At 68.0% G+C, this 20,301-nt stretch overlaps 1 protein-coding gene across 1 annotated transcript; it reads left to right on the forward strand.

Annotated features, from left to right (window-relative positions):
- Positions 1–1,483: 1,483 nt before the first annotated feature.
- On the forward strand, positions 1,484–19,566 carry ZBTB7A (zinc finger and BTB domain containing 7A). Its single transcript, XM_055343443.1, is given in 4 exon segments — positions 1,484–2,024; positions 11,343–11,877; positions 11,880–12,624; positions 15,863–19,566. Coding segments are annotated over 3 exon segments (1,767 nt in total). The 5' UTR covers positions 1,484–2,024; positions 11,343–11,357; the 3' UTR covers positions 16,365–19,566.
- Positions 19,567–20,301: the final 735 nt, after the last annotated feature.

Consider the following 20,301-nt stretch of genomic DNA (forward strand, 5'->3'; position numbering starts at 1 on the left):
GTGAGACCATTCAGGAGTGAGGACCCCGGCTCTCATTATCCGGGGGAGTCCAGGCACAACCCTGAGACCTGAGACCTGCGAATTGTCTCTCTGCCCGGCCCTCTCTAATCCCAAAGCTGATGGCAGGGTGGCATAAGGAAGGAAGAAGGGCTTGTGTCCCAGGCAGGGTCGTTAGAGCAAAGTCCCGGGTTCCACCCTCACACGGGACCCACGTGGCCCCTCCCTCAGTCCCTTCCCACCGACTGGGGGCTGGTTTCAGGCTGCAAGTCCCCGGGCTGTCACTTCCCCTCTGGGGGCCTCCCGGGTTTCCCCTTGAAGCCAAATTATTATTACAAAAGCCGATTCAACCCGTTTGGGAGTTGAAAGGCGCCTTTAATATGTTGTGCGTAGAAGTAATAAAGTACAAGGGGCGGTGGGACGCTTTGAAGTCGCAGAAGGACGGACCGAGTCCCCTTCACCCACCGCAGCGCAAGCTGCCTGCCCGTAAGGCAATGGTGGTAGCGATAATAGCCATAGACGAGCGTAATGCGATTAGATGTCGGAATGGAGGTAAACAGGACCCCGGACAGAGCCAGCCACTCGAGAGGCGCGCAGGCAAAGGCAGCTGGAAAGCAGGTGCCGGCCCTCTCCGCGCAAGGCAGGGAGGAAGGGGAAACTGAGGCCCGGCGCACCAGCCCTCGCGCCCCCGCCCCGCCCCGCCCCCGGCGCCTGCTGCGTGCGGCGGGCAGCGGCCGGGCCGGGTCAGGCCGTTCTCAGCGCTCGTCCCCTCCTCCCCCTCCCCCGGCCCCCGCCGGACCTCTCCCACGACCGGGGAGGAAGTGGGAGAAACGGACGGAGAAAAAAGTTGGGTCGGGCCAGCGCCGCCGCGCTCCCCATCGCCGCCCCTGCGGAGCCACGCAGACCCTGGCGCGGGCGGCCCGCAGGACCCAGGCGTCCGGGGCCCGGCGCCCGTCCAGCCCCGCGGCCCGCCGCCGGGTGGGGGAGCTCGGAGAGCCGGGAAAACAACCGCCCAGCCCGCCCCTCGCCAACCCCTTCCCCCGCTACGCCCCCGGCGCGGCGGGCGGAGGCGACTCTTTTATATAATCGCGGGCGGGCAGGTTGGCCGCTGCATTTAGGGACGCGGGAGCCCGGCGGACCCGCGGCGTCCCTGGAAAGCCCGCGCCCGGGGCCCCTCCGCCGCCGGGCAGAGCGCGGCCTCGGGAGGGCCGGCGCCCGGCCCGGGTCCCCGCGCGCTCGCCCCCCGCCCCCGCCCCCGCCCCGGCCCCCGCCCCACCCCCGCAGCCCGCGCCGCCGCGACCCACGCCCGCGCCGGTCCTCGCAGTGCGCGCAGCCCTCCCCGCCCCCGCTGCCATCCTGCCACGCCCCGGGCGTCGGGGGCACAGCCCGCGCCCCCCCGCGCCCGCCCCTGCGCAGAGGCTGGGGGCCTGTTTATCTGGAGGCCCCCACCCCCCTCCACCCCGGGGGGCCCGCCCCCCCCGCGCCCCGGGGAGCTCTGGGGCCAGATAAGCTGGCAAGCTGGCACGGCGCCGCGCAGCGGGGCGGAGAGGTCAGAGGAGGGGGGCGCGCCGGGGGCGGGCTGGACCCCCCCCCAACTTGACAAAACCTAATAACAGCCCGGTCTCCCCGGCGCGGCGGGCGAAGCCCCACGGGAGGGCAGAGACGTGGCAAGAGGGGACCTGCCGAGCCTGTTCTGGCCTCCGAGGCCGGGGTGGGGGGGGCGGGCTGGGCGTGGGGGGGGGCCGGCGGCTGCGGCACCTTTAAGACAAGGGAGGACCCCTCTTGCCCTCGGAGAAACCAGGAAGGGAGTCGCGAGCATCATACGGGGCTTTGGCTGTACTGTACAGTTACTGTAGGGCAGTGACGCCGCCGCCGCCGCCGGAGCGAGGGAGCGACGAGGGGAGAGCGCGAGAGGCGAGAGCCGGAGACGCCGACCCCGGAGGCGAGCGGCCGAGGAGCCCAGTCGCAACTCCGGGCCCCGGCCCCTCGCGCCCCGGCCCGGCCCGGCCCCGGCCCGGCCGCGCGAGGTAAGTCAGCGCCCGGCGCGGCCCCCCGCGCGGGGTGCAGGGCGGGGACGGGCCGGGGGCGCTGCGCCCACCTCTGCCCTCTCGGGGAGGGGGGATACGCGGAGCCGCCGACGCTCCGCAAGTAGTTCTGAGGAGGGGGTGGCTGGCAGCTGCCCGGAGGCTGGAGGTGCCCTGGATCCCGGGCGCGGGGAGGGGGCGCCGCCCGGGGAGGGGGGTTGGGGGCGAAGTGCATGGGCTTGTGCCCCGGCCTGCCCCCCCCCACTCGAGTGCACGGCTTTTCGGGGATCCCAGGCGCGCGGGGAGCGGGGGAGGGAAGCGGGGCCGCATCGAGGGTGGGGGAAGCCGGCGTGGGGAGATAGGGGGGCGCGTCGCGTGCTAAGTTTGCAACGAGGCGCTGGGGGTGCCCTCGCCCCCCGGGGGCCTATTCGGTGCTGCGTGCATACGTTGGAGTTGGCCAGGATTGAGCTCCATGGGGGATGGGGGGGAGGGGGCTGAAAAAACAGGGAGGGGGGCTTTGCAAAGGAGGGGGAAGGGGTGGAGTGTCCCGGTGGGCGGGCGCGGCCGCGGCGGCTTCTGGACGTCGTAGTCCCCCCGTCGCTTGCGGCCGGCAGGTGGCAGGCGGCTCGGACTACAAGTCCCAGGGTGCCTCGCGCCGGCGGCCCGCCGCGGTCCGCGGGTAGGGGCGGTGCGGAGGAGGGGCGGTGAGCGGCGGGCCCGCGGACCAATGGGCGCGGAGCGATCGCGCGGCGCGGCGCGGGGGCGGGCCGAGCCGGCCCGGGGGCGGGGCCTGAAGCCGGGCTCCCCTCGCCGGGGGCCGGTGGCGGTCCCCGGCTTCCGGCTGCGCGGCCCGCGGGCCGGCCCCCTCCCCGCCCCGGGGCCCCTCCCCGCCTGGTTGTGTAACCGTCCCCAGCCCCCCTCCCCTCGGCCCCCCGCCCCGGGGGGGGGGTCACCCACCCGGCGCTCCCCGGGGAGGGCGGCGGCCCGAGCGGCCGCGCGGCGCAAGCGAGCCCGGGGATGCGCGGCCTAGTGCAGGCCGGGCCCGGGCGTGGGGGAGGCGGGCGGGCGGACCCAGATCCGGGGTAATTTGCATCGCCCTCCCCCCAGCCCGGGTGGGGATTGGCCGCCGGCGGCGGGGGGTGGCGCGGGGCCAGGCTCACTGCCGCCTCCCGGCCCCTCGGAGGGAGCCAGCCCAGCCGCAGCCGCCGCCACCGCCGCCGCCGGGGCCGGGCCCCCTCGCCGCTGCCCCGGGAAGGAGGTAGGAGCCCCCCGCGCGGGCGGCGCGGCGGGGGCCCGCGGGCCGGGCGGGGGCCGCGCGCCGCGGCCGGGGCGGGGGAGGGGGCCGCTTCCTGCCCCCGCCCGGGCCTGACTCAGCCCTGGGTGGGGGGACCGGCCTGGCCCCTTGCCCCGCCCGCGCGGCCAGGCGGCTCCGGCCCCCGGGGAGGGGGCGGGGAGCACCCCAGTCCTCCCGCCCGCGCCCCCAAAGCGCGTGACCCCGTCTCCTGCGGCCCGGACCCCCCTCCTTCCCCTTGACGCCACCACCACGTGCGAACCCTGAGCCCCGGCAGAGGAGGGGGTGAGCTGGTGGGATCCGGCCCCCCCCCCCCCCCCCCCCCCGCTCTTCCTCCCTCCCTGGCTTGGGAACCAGCCCCCTCCCCCTGCCGCAGGCCTGGGAACCCGGCAGGGGCCTGAGCCGGGCGCCGGGGCCGGTGCACCCCCAGGCGCAGGCCTTTGCGGGTTCTGGGAGGCTCTGCCCGCGCTGGCTGGCTGCGGGGGAGCTCGGTGGACCGCAGCGAGAGACTGCTGTCCGACCAGGCTGGGGCACCCAGTGGGCGCCCACCAAATGTTTGGGGAATGCAGCCAGCGGTGGAGTGAGCGGCAGGGGGAGGCAGACAACTCCTCTGTCTCCCCCTAGCCGGGCGGCGGAAGTGAGAGGGCTGCTGGTGCCCCTTCCCCGGGCGTGCCCACCTGGTTCACCCATGGGTGGCAGGCTTGGTTTACTCCCCCCTCCTCCTCCCTGCCAGCTGCCTCCGGGAGCAGGGCCGGCTGGAGAGGGCATCCGGGATTCCATGTCAGCCCCCCCCCCAACAACACGGCCAGGGCGTAACCCTGAGTGTGCCGCTCCCACACTGGGGGGGCCTCCGCAGGACCAGCCGATCACTTCCTATTGGCAGAGCTGGTCTTGGGAGAGGTCCGGGGCGCCCAGGCCGGGCCCTGCTGCGGCCCGATGGAGGGCTGCAGGCCGCGGGTATCTTCCCCTCTGGGGGCCACCCCCCCGCCCCCGGCGAGGCCCCTGGAGCACACCGGGCCTGGCACTTGTCGGCTGGGCTCGGGGCTCTGTTTACCGCCAGCCATCGCTGTGGAGACGGGAGCCTAGGGGAGGGGGGGGCAGGAGCCGGTGACTGGAGGAGCGAAGCCCTGGGATCCGCATGCCTAATGAAGGAAAGAGGAGCCAACGGGGACACTGAAATTTTAATTCGTGGGTCACTTTGGGGGGGTATTTATTATTCAGTTCTGATTGGCTGCGTGGTGACCAGTCAGCACCCTGGCCCGGGCCGGGAGCCACGAAACTCTCAGCACGGGCAGGCCTTAGGAGAAGCAGCACTAGGGTGGCCGCAGGGAGCCCAAGCACCCTCTTCTCCGCGGGGGATACTGAGGCCTGGCAACGCTCAGCCTCCGTCCGGCGGGGCAGGGTCCCGGGGCAGTAGCAAGGGGCCTGTGTTCGCTTTTTTCCCCTTGGTTTCTCTTCCTTGGGGCCCCCTGACCCGCGGCTGGTCCAGGCCAGTGGCAGCCCCCGATGCCCCCTTTGCCCTGCGAGGGAGCCCAGCAGGGGGCTTGCGGAAACCCTCCGAGCGGGTGCCCAGCACGTGCCGGCGCTGGGCGGGGGAGACCGAGGCCTGGGGGGACACAGAGAGCAGCCCAAGGTCACCTAGCTGGAGCTGGGTCTGACCATCGTGGTCCTGCCTCTCGGCTCAGGATGAGGCCCGGGTGTCCTTCCTCTCTGCTGAGGGACGGCCGCCCACCGTCTTCCAGAGAGCCTGGGGGTTGAGAGCGGGCACCTGTAGGCCAAGGGGAGCTTTCCTGGGGCTCCTGAAACCCTTTGCCCAAAGAGGCCAGGGAGGCTCAGAGAGGGCCAGCAAGGTGCCCAAGGTCACACAGCACCGGCCGCGTGCACTCGCCTCCCAGCCTTCTGTGGCAGGCACTTTTATGGCTTGCCAGCGCCTTTCCCACCCCCTCCGCGCCACAGTCCCGCACCTTGGCCCCTGGAGACGGGCAGGGCTCTGGGTTTTATGACCCATTTTACCCAAGATGACCGAGGTCACCTCGCAAAAGCCACGTCTCAGGGCCAGCCCCTGTGCAGCAGAGCTGGCCCGACGTCTCCCGGGGTTCCGACTGCCGGCCCCCTGGCTATTGCATGACTTCGGACAAGCCCCTGGGCCTTTGGGGGTCTGGGTGTCCCCCTAGGTAAATTGGGGCTTATAGGGTCCCCGGTGGGTGGTGCCTGCAGATCCACCTGTGTTCTCGTTCTTTCCCCTGCTCTTGGACGGAGCACCTGGGTCAGCTCGGGGCACAACCAGGATTCTGCGGGAGTATGTGGCCGGTCGAGCCACTTGAGACACGCGGCACCCCCCACCTGTCACCTGGCGCTCCAGGCACCTGAAGGAGCATAAACCGCCCTGCAACAGCCCTGGGCGGTGGGGCCAGAGGAACAGGCTTGGGTGGGGGCCAGTGTGGTCCAGTCGCGGCCCGGCCCTCACCTCCACCTGGGGTTTACCTGGGGAGATCACTACCCCTCTGTCAACCTGTCTTGCTGCCAGCCCGAATCTGTGGTCCTGAGGGTTTAGCCCGGGGTTCCCCAGGAGCCTGTGCAGGGTCCCTGGCGTGCGGGGTCAGGGCCCGGGCGAGCCCCTCCTGCCCTCTCCTGGTGACCAGGGGTCAGCCGACTCCAGTCCTGCCCCAGGCTCCCTGTGTGACCTCAGGCAAACCTCTCCCTTCCCTGGGCTATCACAAGGCAGCTCTGAGGGGGCGTGGGAATAAGCTGTCCTCGGCCCCAAGGCCCCCCCCCCGGGGTAGGGGGTTTAGTGCCTTGCTGGTGCCTGGAGGCAGCGTGGAGGAGGGGGCACGGAGCCACGGTACAGAGCCAGGGGGCTTGTGTTCCCGGTCAGCTCTGCGATGTGACCCTGGGCCAGTCACCTCCCCCCTCTGAGCCTGTTTCCTGACCCGTAAGGTGGGGCATGACGGCAGACCCCGTGAGGCTTGATGTGGAGATGATCATGATCAGCCCCTGGACCCCGACCCCCAGCCTGTTGAGGAGCAGCCCTTGCCCTCGGGCCCCAAGTCCTGAGTTGGGAGCACCAAAGTGGGAAAGGTGCCCTGCGGAGAATCCGGCGCTTGTGAGGAGCGTGGCCAAAGGACCAGCCCCTCCATCTGTCCCCCCAGCAGGCTGTGAACGGCCACTCAGTGGAAGTGTCCCCACCCACGCCTTTCTGGTTTAACTGGAAAACAAGGTCCCGTCCCACCTCCCGTCAGGATGTGTTTGATGGCGGGTTTGCGGGCACAGGACTCGAGCTTCCCCGCGCCTGGGGCTCCCAGGCTGAGCCCTCCACCTGCCCAGGCTGGGGGCGGGGCGGGGGCGGAGCGGTGCAGGTACCTCCTGGTAACAAGCAGGCCTGGGGGAGGGAGGGAGAGGTCTGGAGGTAGAGGGGAGTACAGCTTCTGGAGGCCACGCAGGCCTCTCCTGGGCATTTCGTACCAGCAGGTGCAGCCCGAGCAAGGGTGGGATAGGCAGTGACGGGATTCTGGGATTCTGCGAAGCCTGGCTTTGCTTACCCCGGGTGATGGGAAGCTCATTCCTTCTAACTCACCACGAATGGCTTCGGTCTTCCCGGGGCTTCCTCTTGGAACCCGGTACTGGGGTCAGGGCTGTCACTTCCTGAGCCCTGCCGGCTTGAGCGTGGGAATAGGGCGAGCGTCAGCCCCGCCCGTGAGTGGGGGGTCAGATGGGGTCCCCTTGACCTCCTCGGCGCCCCTCCCCCCGCACACACTTCCCACTGGGCCCGCAGCCTTCCTGCCTCTGGCCCTTTAAGGGCTGGGCAGGAAGCCCCTCCCCATTTAGGGCAATAAATGGACACAGAAAATGGCCGAGGGCCCGTGTGCTGGTGCCGGCCTGCAGGGAGGCCCGGAGGACAGGGCGGGCGGCAGCCGGGCCACGCCGGGCCGCTGGTGCCCCCCACTCCCTAATCGGGACACTGCATTCCTGTCCCATTAAACCCCAGCCCGGGGACCGGGCCAGGCAGGGATTGGCACCAGGTCAGGGCGGGGTTACCCGTTGGGACCAACCTTGCAACACAGGCCGCTGGCCTGGGAGGGGGTGGGGGCGGCTGGGCGTGGGCCTGGCAGCCGCACCTGGGCACCAGCCTTGCTGGGCGACCTTGGGCCGGCCACCCGCCCTCTCTGGGCCCGGTTTTCCCCTCCAGGTGACGGCTCCTGTGCCCTGGCTTCCACCTGCCCCCCCACGCCCCCTCTCCCTTGACACACAGTAGGTGGGGAGGGGCCCGACTCCTGCACTAAGGCTCAGAGGTCAAGTTCAAGGCCGCCCATCCACGCCCATCCACGAGGGGAGGGTCGCTAAACAGCCTCACTGGGCCTCTGGGGCCCGGGTCCGGCACACAGTAGGTCCTCAGGCAGAGCGCCCAGTGGGCGAGAGCGGGGCCCGGAGCCACTGTCCTGCCCCCGAGGCCAGTGAGGCACCGAGCCATGCCTCCCGCCCCGGGTCCAGCGCGTGGCAGCGGGAGAGCGGGGACTCGGGCCCTGGCTGCTGTGCGTGGCACACAGTAGGTGCTAGAGGTCCCTCTGGTTTCCCGGCATCCTCTCCGTGGGTGGGGGACGGAGGGGCGCTAACTCCGCATCAGCTGCCCCCCAGCACTCCCCCGGGAAGGCCTCGGGTGCCAGTTACCTGCCCACCTGGTGCTGGCGGCCCCCTCTCCTTCCCGAGGAGAGGAGCGTGGGGAGGGGGAGGAGGCCGCCCCAGCCTCACCTTGCGCCTGACCTTGGGAAGCCCGGTGGAGGCAGCCTCCTTCCTTGTCCCTCTCCCGGGCGCCCACCTCCAGGCCTCGGCAGGGTGGCCATTCCCCGGGCTCGGGACACCCCTCCCACAGGCCCGGGGTCCCTCCCAGGTGACACCTGCTACTCCTGGGACCCGGGGAAGGTGCTCCCGACCTCACCCCGAGGCCCCGGCACTTGAGCGGCAGCAGCTCAGGCCCGAGGGTCAGCCCCAGCCCGGCCGCCCGTCTGCTGTGTGACCTTGCCTGGGTGTCCTCACTACTCTGAGCCTCTCCTCGTCTGCGGAGGCCTGGGCTTAGGGCTTCCAGCAGGAAGGATGAAGTAAAGGTGCCCAGTTAGTTCCTGAACCAGCCAGGGCTCAGGGGAGGCCCCCAGGAGGGTGGAAACCGGCCTGGGTAACTGCCGCCTGGGAAAAAGTGCAGCAAACGACCCTGGGTTAGATGGGAGGTGGGACCGGAGCCCGCCAGCTGGGTGGGCGGGGCCGGGTGTGGGCGCTCCAGCGCCTCGCTCTGTGGTCTTCGGTTCATCCGGTTTGCTGCGCCCCTACTGTGCGCCCGCAGCAGTGGGGGGGCGGGGACACAGAGGGAAGGGGTGCCCCACCTCTAGCCCGGGAGGAGCCTGCTGAGGCCTGCCCCTCGGCCGCCGAGTCAGCACCCAGCGCCCCGGAAATCCCACGGAGGCGAGCGCGGGGGCGGAGCTCTGATGAAAGACGGCCCGTGGGTGTGGGCCCGAGCCCTGGGGACCCTGGCCGCCCAGGGTGGGGACCCTGCCGGCGTGGGGGTGGGGCTTTCTGGAAGAGAGACGTTTGACTGGATCGTCGTCACCCAGGAAACCGCGTGGTGTGGGGGCACCTACTGGGTGCTGGAGCGCAGGAAGCCACGGGCTCCCCTGGTGCGGAGATGCAGTGGCGCACAGTGGGTGCTCAGCACACGCCCGCGTTTGCCGCGGGGAGCCCGCCTGACCCACCGAGGGGGCTCAGCTGTCTTCCTCTGGCGTCCTGCTTGGCCTTCTGCCTCCTCGTTGGAGGGAGGGCCCCGGAGGCCGGGTGGGGGCAGTGGCCAGGGCGTGGCGGGCAGGTGGCCTGTGTTCCTGGAGAGAGGGTGTGGGCCAGGTGTCTGCAGAGTTTAGTCTCCAGGGTGAGGGATGAGGGGAGATGGGAGGCCAGACCCTGAGGGTCGGGCTGGCCGGGCCCTGGCTGGGATCCCAGGTGTGTTCTCTTCTGTACGTGGGGGTCGCGCTGCTGGCCCGGGGGTTTTCTTTGGCTGGCATCGGTCTTCCCAGGCCTGGCCCTTTGGGGGACGATCCCTGACTGTTACGTAGGGAAGGAGCAGCTCTGGGACCCGGTGCAGCAGGCTCCACAGCCGCTGGAGACCCGGACCCGGGCTCCGTCCAGTGCCCCGCGCCCGGTCCGAGGCCCACGCTTGCTGCTCCCCAGCCGGGTGGCTTCCAGCGGCCGAGGGCCTGGGCATCTTCGCACACGAAGTAGGGCTGTGCCAGCCCCTTGCCCCGCAGGCCCAGTGCCCGTGGGAAGGCGGGGGTGGAGCGGCCGTGGAGGGGGCTGGTGAATCATCTGAACCATTTCGGGGCCCCTGGAGACATCCCAGGGCCCGAGGGGACGCTGGGCCACCTGGGGGGGCCATCTTGAGGCATCGGTGGCCTGGATCAGAAGGGGGTGAGGAGGGCCGAGGCCAGTCTGATCCGGAGCCCATCTGCCCACTCGCTCCCTGGGGCCTGGGGCCAGACAGCAGATGGTGGCAGGGGGTGGAAGCCGCCAGAGGGGCTCCTCCGAGGCTGAGCCTCAGATGGGGTCAGCCCCCCGTCCTCCTGCTCCCAGCAGCCACCTCTGAGCCTCCCCCACCCCCACCACGCGCTGGCGGAACAGAGGGGGGAACCGAGCAGCTGGTGTGGTCAGTGGGAAAGAGGGCGGGCCGCAGAGAGGCGTCCTGGGAAGTGTAGTGCCTGCCTGAGCGGCCACACAAAGGCGTCTGTGTCAACCCAGGGCCTGGACCCTGTTCCCAGGGCGGCCCAGGGTTGGGACGGTCCGGCCGGACCAACCCCGGGGTCCCGTGCCAGGCTGGCCCACTCCCGGCGGCGACGGGGATCTGGGTCCCAGCTGCGTCGGGCGGCTCCGCTCGGGAGGCTCAGGCTCCTGAGGTCCCTGGGGGGCCAAGGAAGGCACATTTTCGCGCCTCTCCCGGGACAGGTCCAGGGGCATTGTCCCCGAGAGCTGACCAGTTAGAGGAATGTGGGTTGTGTTGGGTGGCTTGGGGCAGCCGGGGGCTCCCCAGAGAGGGTGGAGGGGTGGGGACAGGAGCCAGAGGGTTGCACAAGCGCCCGAGTGGGTGGATGAGTCACAGCCCAGGGGAAGGCGGAAAAAAGGAATGGGGGAGACGGGCAGGACAGAGTGGGCCCCCCCCACGGCCAGCTCTTCCAAAGGTCTCTGTCCACTTGACACATGGGGAGACTGAGGCCCTGGGCTGGGCATCAGTGGCCAGGGTGGCCAAGAGTTGGGGAGGGGCTGGGTGGGCGTGAGGCGGACGGGAAGCCGCGGCCCCCTGCTCCTCCTTCAGGGGTTCAGTCTGGGTGGGCAGGGAAAAGGAGCGCCAGGCACTCCGCTGCTGCTGGCAGCCAGGCCAGACCCACGGCCCCGGGGGTCCTGGGGGCTCCACGGGGCAGGAGGGGTGGTGGTGCCGCCGCTGGCTCCCCCTCCAGGGCACGCCCACAGCCTGCTGACCCCGGCCCGGTCTCCGGGTCTCGGCCGCTCCCTTTCCCTCTGCCCCAGAGCCCCTCGAGGACCGGGCCTCGCTGGGAGGCAGGAGCGAGGGGCGGGGAGGCCCAGGGGCAGGGGGGGGGCGGTTGGCCCTGACCCTCGGGTCCTACACCCTGTTGGGCTGCAGCTGCGGGGCTGCGGGCACCGCTCTCCCCGCTGGTCCTGGTCTCCCGCCTCCACGGCGGAGACGGGGTGCCCGCGGGCTGCTGGGGGCTCGGGCCTGACGGCGCACAGGGGATGCCTTGCGTCCCGGCCTCCGGGAGGGGGTGCGGGCAGAAGCCAGCGCTCAGGTTCCTTAGGAAGCGAGTCGAGCGAGGCCTGGACCGAGCACCTGCGTGGGCTCCGGTACCGCCTCCGACCGTCCCTCGCACGGCCCGGGTGGAGGGGGGGTGCCCGGTCCGTGAGAGGCGGGACCGGCTGGGGAGGGCTTCCCTCCGGGCCCCCGCCCGGCCCCGCAGCCTCACGAGCCCCCCCCCCCCACGCTGCAGGTCTCGGCGCGGAAGATGGCCGGCGGCGTGGACGGCCCCATCGGGATCCCGTTCCCTGACCACAGCAGCGACATCCTGAGCGGGCTCAACGAGCAGCGGACGCAGGGCCTGCTGTGCGACGTGGTGATCCTCGTGGAGGGCCGCGAGTTCCCCACGCACCGCTCCGTGCTGGCGGCCTGCAGCCAGTACTTCAAGAAGCTGTTCACGTCGGGCGCCGTGGTGGACCAGCAGAACGTGTACGAGATCGACTTCGTCAGCGCCGAGGCGCTCACGGCCCTCATGGACTTCGCCTACACGGCCACGCTCACCGTCAGCACGGCCAACGTGGGCGACATCCTGAGCGCCGCCCGCCTGCTCGAGATCCCCGCCGTGAGCCACGTGTGCGCCGACCTCCTCGACCGGCAGATCCTGGCGGCCGACGCGGGCGCCGACGCCGGGCAGCTGGACCTCGTGGATCAGACCGACCAGCGGAACCTGCTCCGGGCCAAGGAGTACCTCGAGTTCTTCCAGAGCAACCCCATGAACAGCCTGCCCCCGCCGCCGCCGCCGCCGCCGCCGCCTTCCCCTGGTCCGCCTTCGGCGCGTCCGACGACGACCTGGACGCCACCAAGGAGGCCGTGGCCGCGGCCGTGGCTGCCGTGGCCGCCGGTGACTGCAACGGCTTGGACTTCTACGGGCCGGGACCGCCGGCCGATCGGCCCTCGGCCGGGGACGGGGACGAGGGCGACAGCAACCCGGGTCTGTGGCCGGAGCGGGACGAGGACGCCCCTGCCGGGGGCCTCTTCCCGCCCCCCGTGGCCCCGCCGGCCGCCGCCACGCAGAACGGCCACTATGGCCGGGCCGGGGAGGAGGAGGCGGCCTCGCTGTCCGAGGCGGCCCCTGAGCCGGGCGACTCTCCGGGCTTCCTGTCGGGCGCGGCCGAGGACGGGGACGGGGACGGGCCCGATGCGGACGGGCTGGCGGCCAGCACGCTGCTGCAGCAGATGATGTCGTCCGTGGGCCGGGCGGGGGCGGCGGCGGCGGGGGACAGCGACGAGGAGTCGCGGGCGGACGACAAGGGCGTCGTGGACTACTACCTGAAGTATTTCAGCGGCGCCCACGACGGGGATGTGTACCCAGCCTGGTCGCAGAAGGTGGAAAAGAAGATCCGGGCCAAGGCTTTCCAGAAGTGCCCCATCTGCGAGAAGGTCATCCAGGGCGCCGGCAAGCTGCCGCGGCACATCCGGACCCACACCGGGGAGAAGCCGTACGAGTGCAACATCTGCAAGGTCCGCTTCACCAGGTGAGCCTGCAGGGCCGCGGCGGGGCGGCGGGTGTCGGGGGGCGGCCGGGGGCAGCGGGGGGCAGAGGGGGAGCCATGGGCAGGGGGGTGGCCAGGTCGTGGGCTGAGACCGCAGCCACGTGTGCACCCCCCACCCACCCACCCCGCACATGTAGGACCCATGCGGGAAGAATGGTGCGTCCTGTTTTGGGGCCCTGCCTGCCCAGCGCCCCTGGGGAGCAGCCTTCGGGTGGGGGGAGCGTGCAGGCTGCGGGCCCGACCCCGGGAGGCGGGAGGGAAGGGCCCAGGGAGAGTCGCTCGTCTTTTCCCCGGGGGGTTCTTGTCGTGGGGCCTGGAGTGGGTCTTTGCCTGGGGAGACAGTGGCTGCCCCGTAGGGCTCAGGGCGCTGTGCTCTCTCCTGGAGGCCGCCGCGGGCCCCGGGGACTCACTCTACGGGCCAGCGTTTGCGGAGCACCTGCTGGGAGCTGGGGCCCTGTTCTAGGCACCAGGGACCCAGAAGGGGGGAGATGCGCTCGCATCCCCGTGGGGGGTGATGGGGCGTGCGTGAGATAAAACCACAGCACTGATAACGAGTCGGCAGGGAGAAAGGGAGCAGAGGACAGGGGCGCGGCGGCAGGGGAACGGCAGAGCGAACGGCCGCTGCAAAGGCCCTGAGGCCAGTTGAGCGCGGAGGGTCGCGGCAGCCCGCGGAGCCACTGGGCAGGAGGAATTGGAGGCCAGGCTGGGGGAATCTGTGATCGGATCTTCAGAGTCCAGGGCTGGCTGGCCGGGCCTCGTGGGCCAGCCCAGTGGGGGTGGGGGGCTGGCGTGCAGGGGCCTGGCCAGCCTGGGTGACTCAGCATCACCCCCTACCCCCACCCGCCCTGGGGTTCCCCCAGCCACCCCCACCCAAGCTGAAGAAAGAGGCCATTGTCCCGGCTTCCCGGCCCTGCCCCGTGGGGACAGGACCTAGGGGCTGACCCCTGGCCCCCTCCCCAGCTGGCCAGGAGGAGAGGCTGTGGCCCAGACCACAAGGCCCAGGAGCCCTGGCAGGGGCGAAGGCTGCCCTGGGGACGTAGGCAGTCTGGTCAGTGGCCCAGCTCCCATCTGCAGGTGAGGTTGGGTGCTGGCGGTCTTGGGGCCACCTCTTCCTCCATGCAGGAGTCCTCGGGGCTGTGGGTCTGGGAGGGCCAGCCTGGTGGAGGCCCAGCAAGCCAGGGTCTGGAGAGGGGCAGGCTGAGCAGAGGCCCGGACCCCCCCCAGCACCCCTAACCACAGCTTGGGGTTCCTTCTGACCTCATGGTCCCCCTGCTCTGATGCGGGCTGATCCTGTTTACCAGTCAGGGAGACTGAGGCACGGGGAGGGCCACTGGGCTGGGCCTCTTCCCCCGTGCACCCACCTGGCTCCACTTTGCCCCCAACCCAGGGGCCCCAGCCCCCACGCCTTCCTCCAGGCCAGGGAGCCCAGGGGCCCCTCTGAGTCACACTAGAGAGTTGAGTAAGCGGGGCCTGTGGCAGCCGGGGCTATAATTACCCGGACAGGGCTTGGGGTGACGAAACAGGCTGCTTCCACCCCCACCCCAGCACCGTGCGGCCCCTGGCCCGCTGTGCAGCTTGGGGCAGGGCACTTGCCCTCTCTGAGTCTCACCTGGGGAGATCTCTGCGCGGTGCTCAGTCCCCGCTGTGCCCACCTGACCGGCCCCCCTGCTGGACGAGCACGTTAGTGCCCTCGGAGGGGTGCGGGGAGGGCGCTCCTGGCAGTCGCATCCTCTTGCTGCCGACTGACCCGCTCAGTCCAGGGAATGATGAGTTCACTGCGGCCTGAGTTCTGTTGACTCACGTGGGAGTAATAAGGCTGGAGGACGAGCAGGGGTGTGGCCGCCGAGGGCGGCCTTGGCCCTCAGAGCAGTAGGGGCCACAAAAGGGTTAGAGCAAGTAAGGACAGCAGCTCTGTGGGTGATGCCGGAGGGAGGGACCCGGGGCTAGAAGAGCCTGGGGAGACCAAACCTTTGCCTGAGGGGTGGGAAAGGCTTCCTGGAGGAGGAGGGCATTTGAGATGGGGCTTTGAAGGATGAATAGGAGTTTGCCAGGCCTGGCACTGACCAGGCTGGTGTGTGTGTGGGAAGTGAGCGGCCCGGGGTGGCTCAGACGTGGGACGCAAGAAGCTGCAGCGAGGAATGAGTCAGACGCTGCCTGGGCTCCAGTGACCCGGTCTCTGCCCTGCCCCGTGGGTCCAGGCAGGAGTCCTCTCCCCGTGACTACAGACCCAACACGGTGCCACAAAGCACCCTGCGGGGCACTTGTTGATTTTCCATTTTCTGATAGCCACGTTTTTAAAGAAGTACAAGGAACACGTGAAAATAACGTGAATCACGTGAGTTAAAGTCTTTGTGTTAACGGTTAACGCGTAACTAGTGTGTGTATTTCCCGTCACGCTAAGTGAATGGGGGCTTTGGGGTCTGGGTGCCTCCTGTGCTCCTGGCGCCTCAGGCGGGGCATGCCACGTGTCAGGGCCCGGGGGCCACGTGTGAGCACGCGCTGCCGGATGGGACGGAGCAGCACCTGTGCCGTGGTCGCCTGAGGCCCATAGGTGGAGCCGGGGTGACAGAGCCGCGACGTGCTGTTCCCCGTGGGGCAGGATGGGCGGGGAGGGGGTCCTGGGGTCACCCAGACCCTGCTGTCTTGGGGCTCACGGTCCAGTCCGGAGGACAGATGAGGAACTAGGAACTCGGTTCGCCAAGGAGCATCAGGCGGTGGTGGCAGGAGGGCCATGGGGCGGGGGTGGCTGTCGCGGGTGGGAGGGCTCTCTGAGGAAGTGACAGTTGAGCTGGGATTCAGACGTGAGGATCTGGGAATAAAGCGCTCTGGGCAGTGGCGGGAACAGCCTGTGCAAAGGCCCTGAGGTAGGCGTGTGCTTAGCGAGCTGCGGGGACAGCCAGGAAGCCGGTGCGGCCAGAGCAGAGAGGGGCACAGGTGCTGTGGCCTTGGCAGGGACTGGGGTCCGGGGGGTGGAGGCCGGCCCCTCGGTGTTAGGAACCAGGGCCGCTGGTGCCCCCACGTTACCACACAGCCCGGCACCCCAACTCGGGCCCGGTCGTATTTCGCGGTGCCTGGAGCGGGTCCGGGGGTGCTCCTCGCAGACCCCGTGACCTTCCTCCTCCGATGGAGGCGCCGTGGGCCCCGCGCCCCCCTACCCCCCGGTGCCCCAGGGGTGGGTCGCCCCCGGGGCGGCGCCCGCTGACCCTCACCCCGTCCGCAGGCAGGACAAGCTGAAAGTGCACATGAGGAAGCACACGGGCGAGAAGCCGTACCTGTGCCAGCAGTGCGGGGCGGCCTTCGCGCACAACTATGACCTGAAGAACCACATGCGCGTGCACACCGGCCTGCGCCCCTACCAGTGCGACAGCTGCTGCAAGACCTTCGTCCGCTCCGACCACCTGCACAGACACCTCAAGAAGGACGGCTGCAACGGCGTCCCCTCGCGCCGCGGCCGCAAGCCCCGCGTGCGGGGCGGGGGGCTCGGGGGGCCCGACCCGTCCCCCTCCCCGGGCGCCGCCGCCCCGCCCGGCGCCCCGGCCCCACCCGGCTCCCCCGACGCCCCGCGCAACGGCCGGGAGAAGCACTTTAAGGACGAGGAGGAGGACGAGGAGGAGGCCCCCGACGGCCTGAGCAGGGTGAATGTAGCGGGCGCCGGCGGAGGGGGGGGCGATGGGGGCGCCGGGGCCCCCGCCGAGGGCAGCTTCGCGGCCGGACTTGCCTGAAAACCAAAAAGAGAAAACAGAAACCCGAGAGAGAGAGAGAGAGAGACAGAGAGAGAGAGAGAGAGAGAGAGAGAGAGAATCACCCACCACCCCCCCAAAAACACAAAAAAAGAAAATCTATCTATATACAGATATCTATATCTATATATATATATACAGATATATATATATGAAGCGTCACAGAATCTAGGGTAGTGCTTTTCTCAGAGTTTTCTCCTTCATGATGTTCTCTCCCTCCACGGGGACCCTCGCCCCCGCTCCGGCTCCCCGTCCCCCCACCCCGTCGATGGCTTTCGGGGCTCGGTTTGGGGTTTTTGTGGGACACAGGGATTCGGACGCCCCCACCCCCTGGGACACCCCTGGCGCAGCGTCCGGGGTCCCCTCTGAGGCCTGGTCAGGGCCCCGGACCCCAGGTGGGGGTGAGGGTGGCCGCGGGGGGCGCTGGGGAGTGGGGCGGGCTTTTGTTTTCATCCCCTCGCTGGTTTCTACGAGTCTTTCAGACAGGACCTTAAATGATCTCTGTCCACTGTGAGTGGACGTTAAAATGCACCCCGTCCCCACCCCCACCCTCCTTCCTCAGGGCACTTACTAAGTGGGGGTCCCCCCCCCACCGATCTCCCCGACGGCCTCCCTGCCTCCCGTTCCTGCCTGTGGTCCTCTGTGTCTCCTGGCCGCTGTGACACAAATTTATTTATTTCCAGGCCTGGAGAGAGGGGAGCTGGGGCGGGGGGTCGCCACAGCGGCTCCCGGGGGCTCCCGCCGCCTCCCTTCACGGCACTTACACCCCGGCGGGCCCCCCACCCCGACCCCACCCCGGACCGCCGCTCAGGGCGCCCCGCCACCCCGGCCGCGCTCCCCGACCCAGGCCGCCCAGACCCCACGAGATGTTTGGAGATTCAAAACTGTTTTGTCTTCACTGCCCGCCCACCCCCAGCCCTCTCCCGAGTTTTTAAAGCACTTTTTAGATTTTTTTTCTCCTTAAAAAAAAAAAAACAAACAAAATTTATATATAGATATATATAGATATATATATATAAACTATACTTTCCTCAGAGGAGCAGGCGACAGTGTGGGGTGGACGAGCCCAGAGCAGAGGGAGCCCAGGGTCTCACGGTGGCAGGGAGGAGGGGAGAGAGTCCAGAAGTTCCAGTGTCACAAAAGCAATAAAAACAAGATTTTACAAAACGAAAGGAAAAAACAAAAAAAACAAAAAACAAACAAAAAAAAAAGGAAAAAAAAAAAAGACAACCAACCACAAATAGAAGTCTTGGCACTTTGTAACAGAACGGGTACTACACTTTATCTTAATTCTTAATTTAAAAACATGTTTACAAGTTGCAACCAACTTCTATGAAAAGTCGAAAAGACAAAAAAAAAAATAAAAATAAGAGAGAGAGCGAGCGAGAGAGAGCGAGCGAGCGAGAGAGCAAACAAATTCCTAAAAGTCAATTTATTTTTGTACAAAATAATAAAAAAAAAAACCCACCACAGACGCAGAATCCACTTCTGTTCCCCGAGGTGAGGCGGGGTCAGGAAGGCACGGGCCGAGGTCCCCGGGCTCCTCTCGGGGCTTCGCCGCGGGGGGCTTGCCTTGCAGGCAGGACCGCGGGGTTTTTGTGTTTCTGCCGTGTCCCCCCCACCCCCACCCCACCCCCACCCCCACCCCGTCCCCTTTTTGGTTCTGATTCGGAGAAGTCTCATCACCCGCCAGCCATACGATGGCCGCCCGTGTCCGCGGGGACCCTCCTTACTGACTCCCCAGCTCAGGGACGGACCGAGAGAGGGCTGGCCTTCCGACCAGCCGGAGCAACCCCCCCACTTTGGGGCTCCCCCCCAGCATGGCTGCCCCCCCCCCCCGCCGCCGCCGTGGCCGCCAAGGAGCCGCCATCTAGGACATGCCATCCCCGTCGAGGTGGGTGACGGGGCCCCACCTCCAGGGCCTTACATCCCCCAGGCACCCCTCTTTTTATTCAAGGCACTGACTGTAATCTGGGGGCCGGCACCCGCCTCCCCCCAGCCTCTGGCCCCCCAAAAGGCCCGGTATCGACCGAGCCACAGGCCACGGACGGGGGCCAGGGCTGGGGCGACCGTGTTGCCAGAGGCCAGGGCACCCTCACCCCGATGCCCTCTCGCATATGCAATGCCTAGCGTGGGACCCTGTAAATAGACGCTCTGCCAAGCCGAGACCCTCCCCCATCAAAGCCCAAGGTGAGGGGTGCCCCTGCCCCCCCTCCAGCTGCTGGTCCATCTCCCCGCACCCCTTGGCTCTGTGACAGACCCCGTCTTCTCGTCTTTTCTTTCTTTCTTTTTTTCTTTCTTTTTTTTTAAAGGGAAGCTTTTTAAGAAGGCAACTTTCATCATTGTTTCTACAGGATAGTTTTCGTGCCCCACCCCACCCCCCGGGCCCATCAGCCCCCCAAATGTCTCAGGACCCCCCCTCCTGAGGGGGGTGGCAGGGGAGCCCAGGGCCGGGTGGCCTCGCTCTTTCGGAGAACCATCTGTGGAGGCCAAGCAGGGAGCTCAAGCGCCCAGGCCAGGGACCCCCGCCCCCACCCCGGCCAAGAGGTTCCCTGAGGGCGCGGCCCTCTCCCCCTGCCCTACCCCATACACCCCCCTCGCAATAAAACCAACTGAAAAATCACAGCTGTCGTCCTGGCCAGTGGGGGCGACTGGATTGGGGGATCGAGGCCTCTGGGACTATGGCGGGGGAAGGGCTGAACCCCCCCGCCGAGCACACTTTTAACACAGACTTCCTCGGGAATTGCACTAAACCCCTGCCCCTAGCTCTGAGCTCAGCTTCTGACAGCCCTGCCCACCCACTCCGCCTTAACCCCTCTCCTGCTGCCCGCCAGCCCGTCCTAGGGGCCGCAGCGTCTGCATGGGCCCAGCGCCGGGACCCCAGCCCCCCAACTCTGCGCAATCACATACTGTATATAGACGTGGATCGATTTTATTTTTATTCTTTAAATTAAGGTCGTGATAAAGTGTTGCCAAAGATACTGCTGAATTCTCGCGTTTCAGGAAACAAACAAACAAAAAAAAATATTTGAGGGGGAACGTGCTGACTGGTCAGAAAGGACACAGCAAAACGTTTTTTTGTTTGGTTGTTTGGGGTTTTTTTGTGTTTTCTTTTTTTGGGGTGTTTTTTTTTTTTTTTAAACTGCCTGGTACAAAAAAAAAAAAAAAAGAAAAGAAAAACAAAGCGAAATTGTTATTTCCATCATCTTGGTGAAGTTGCGTGGATGTGTGTTGTGCGCGCGTGTGCAAGAGTGAGGTCCCGGCCTGGGGTTCCAGGTGGGGGCTCCGGGGGAGGGGGCACTCCGGGGGCAGCCCCCACCCAGAGCCGTCCACCGGCCTGCGGGACCTGGGAGAGAGAGAGAGGTGAACACCCTTGCTACTGCTCCCTGCCTAGCCTCCCCCACCCCAACCCTGACCCCGCCTTTTGAGATTAAGAAAAAAAAAAAAGGCAAAAAAAACAAAAAACAAAAAAAAAAAACCTTAAAACCCAGTGAATGTAAAGTGCCGGAGCAGACCCAGCCTGGCGCGGGTGTGGGCCTGCGCCCAGCCGGGCTCCAGCAGGCCGAACCAAAGTCTGCCCGCCTTGGGGTGGCTTGCCCGGGAGACCCCATGTGGCATCTCATCCCGTTTCCGTTTGTATATGGCTGTCCCTTTGCTTCCTTCTGGGGAGGGGGGGGCCCCCAGCCCCTTCCAGGGCCTTCTGGGTAGTCTTTGCCTACTGAGACCCATCGACCGTGGCAGGAGTGCGGGAGGGGCAGTGTCGGACAAGTGGCACGCGGTGGTCCCACCGAGGCAGGGGCTGGGGCCAGGGTGGGGGTGGGGGGGCGGCCCCCCCCAGGACCAAGGCAGTCCAGGCAGCCAGGATTGTAGGAGGCCAGACAGAGTGAAAGGAAAAGCAGGACAAAAAATTTAAAACCCA

Source organism: Nyctereutes procyonoides, unplaced genomic scaffold, assembly GCF_905146905.1.
Source record: "Nyctereutes procyonoides isolate TBG_1078 unplaced genomic scaffold, NYPRO_anot_genome, whole genome shotgun sequence".
NCBI classification, from domain to species: domain Eukaryota; kingdom Metazoa; phylum Chordata; class Mammalia; order Carnivora; family Canidae; genus Nyctereutes; species Nyctereutes procyonoides.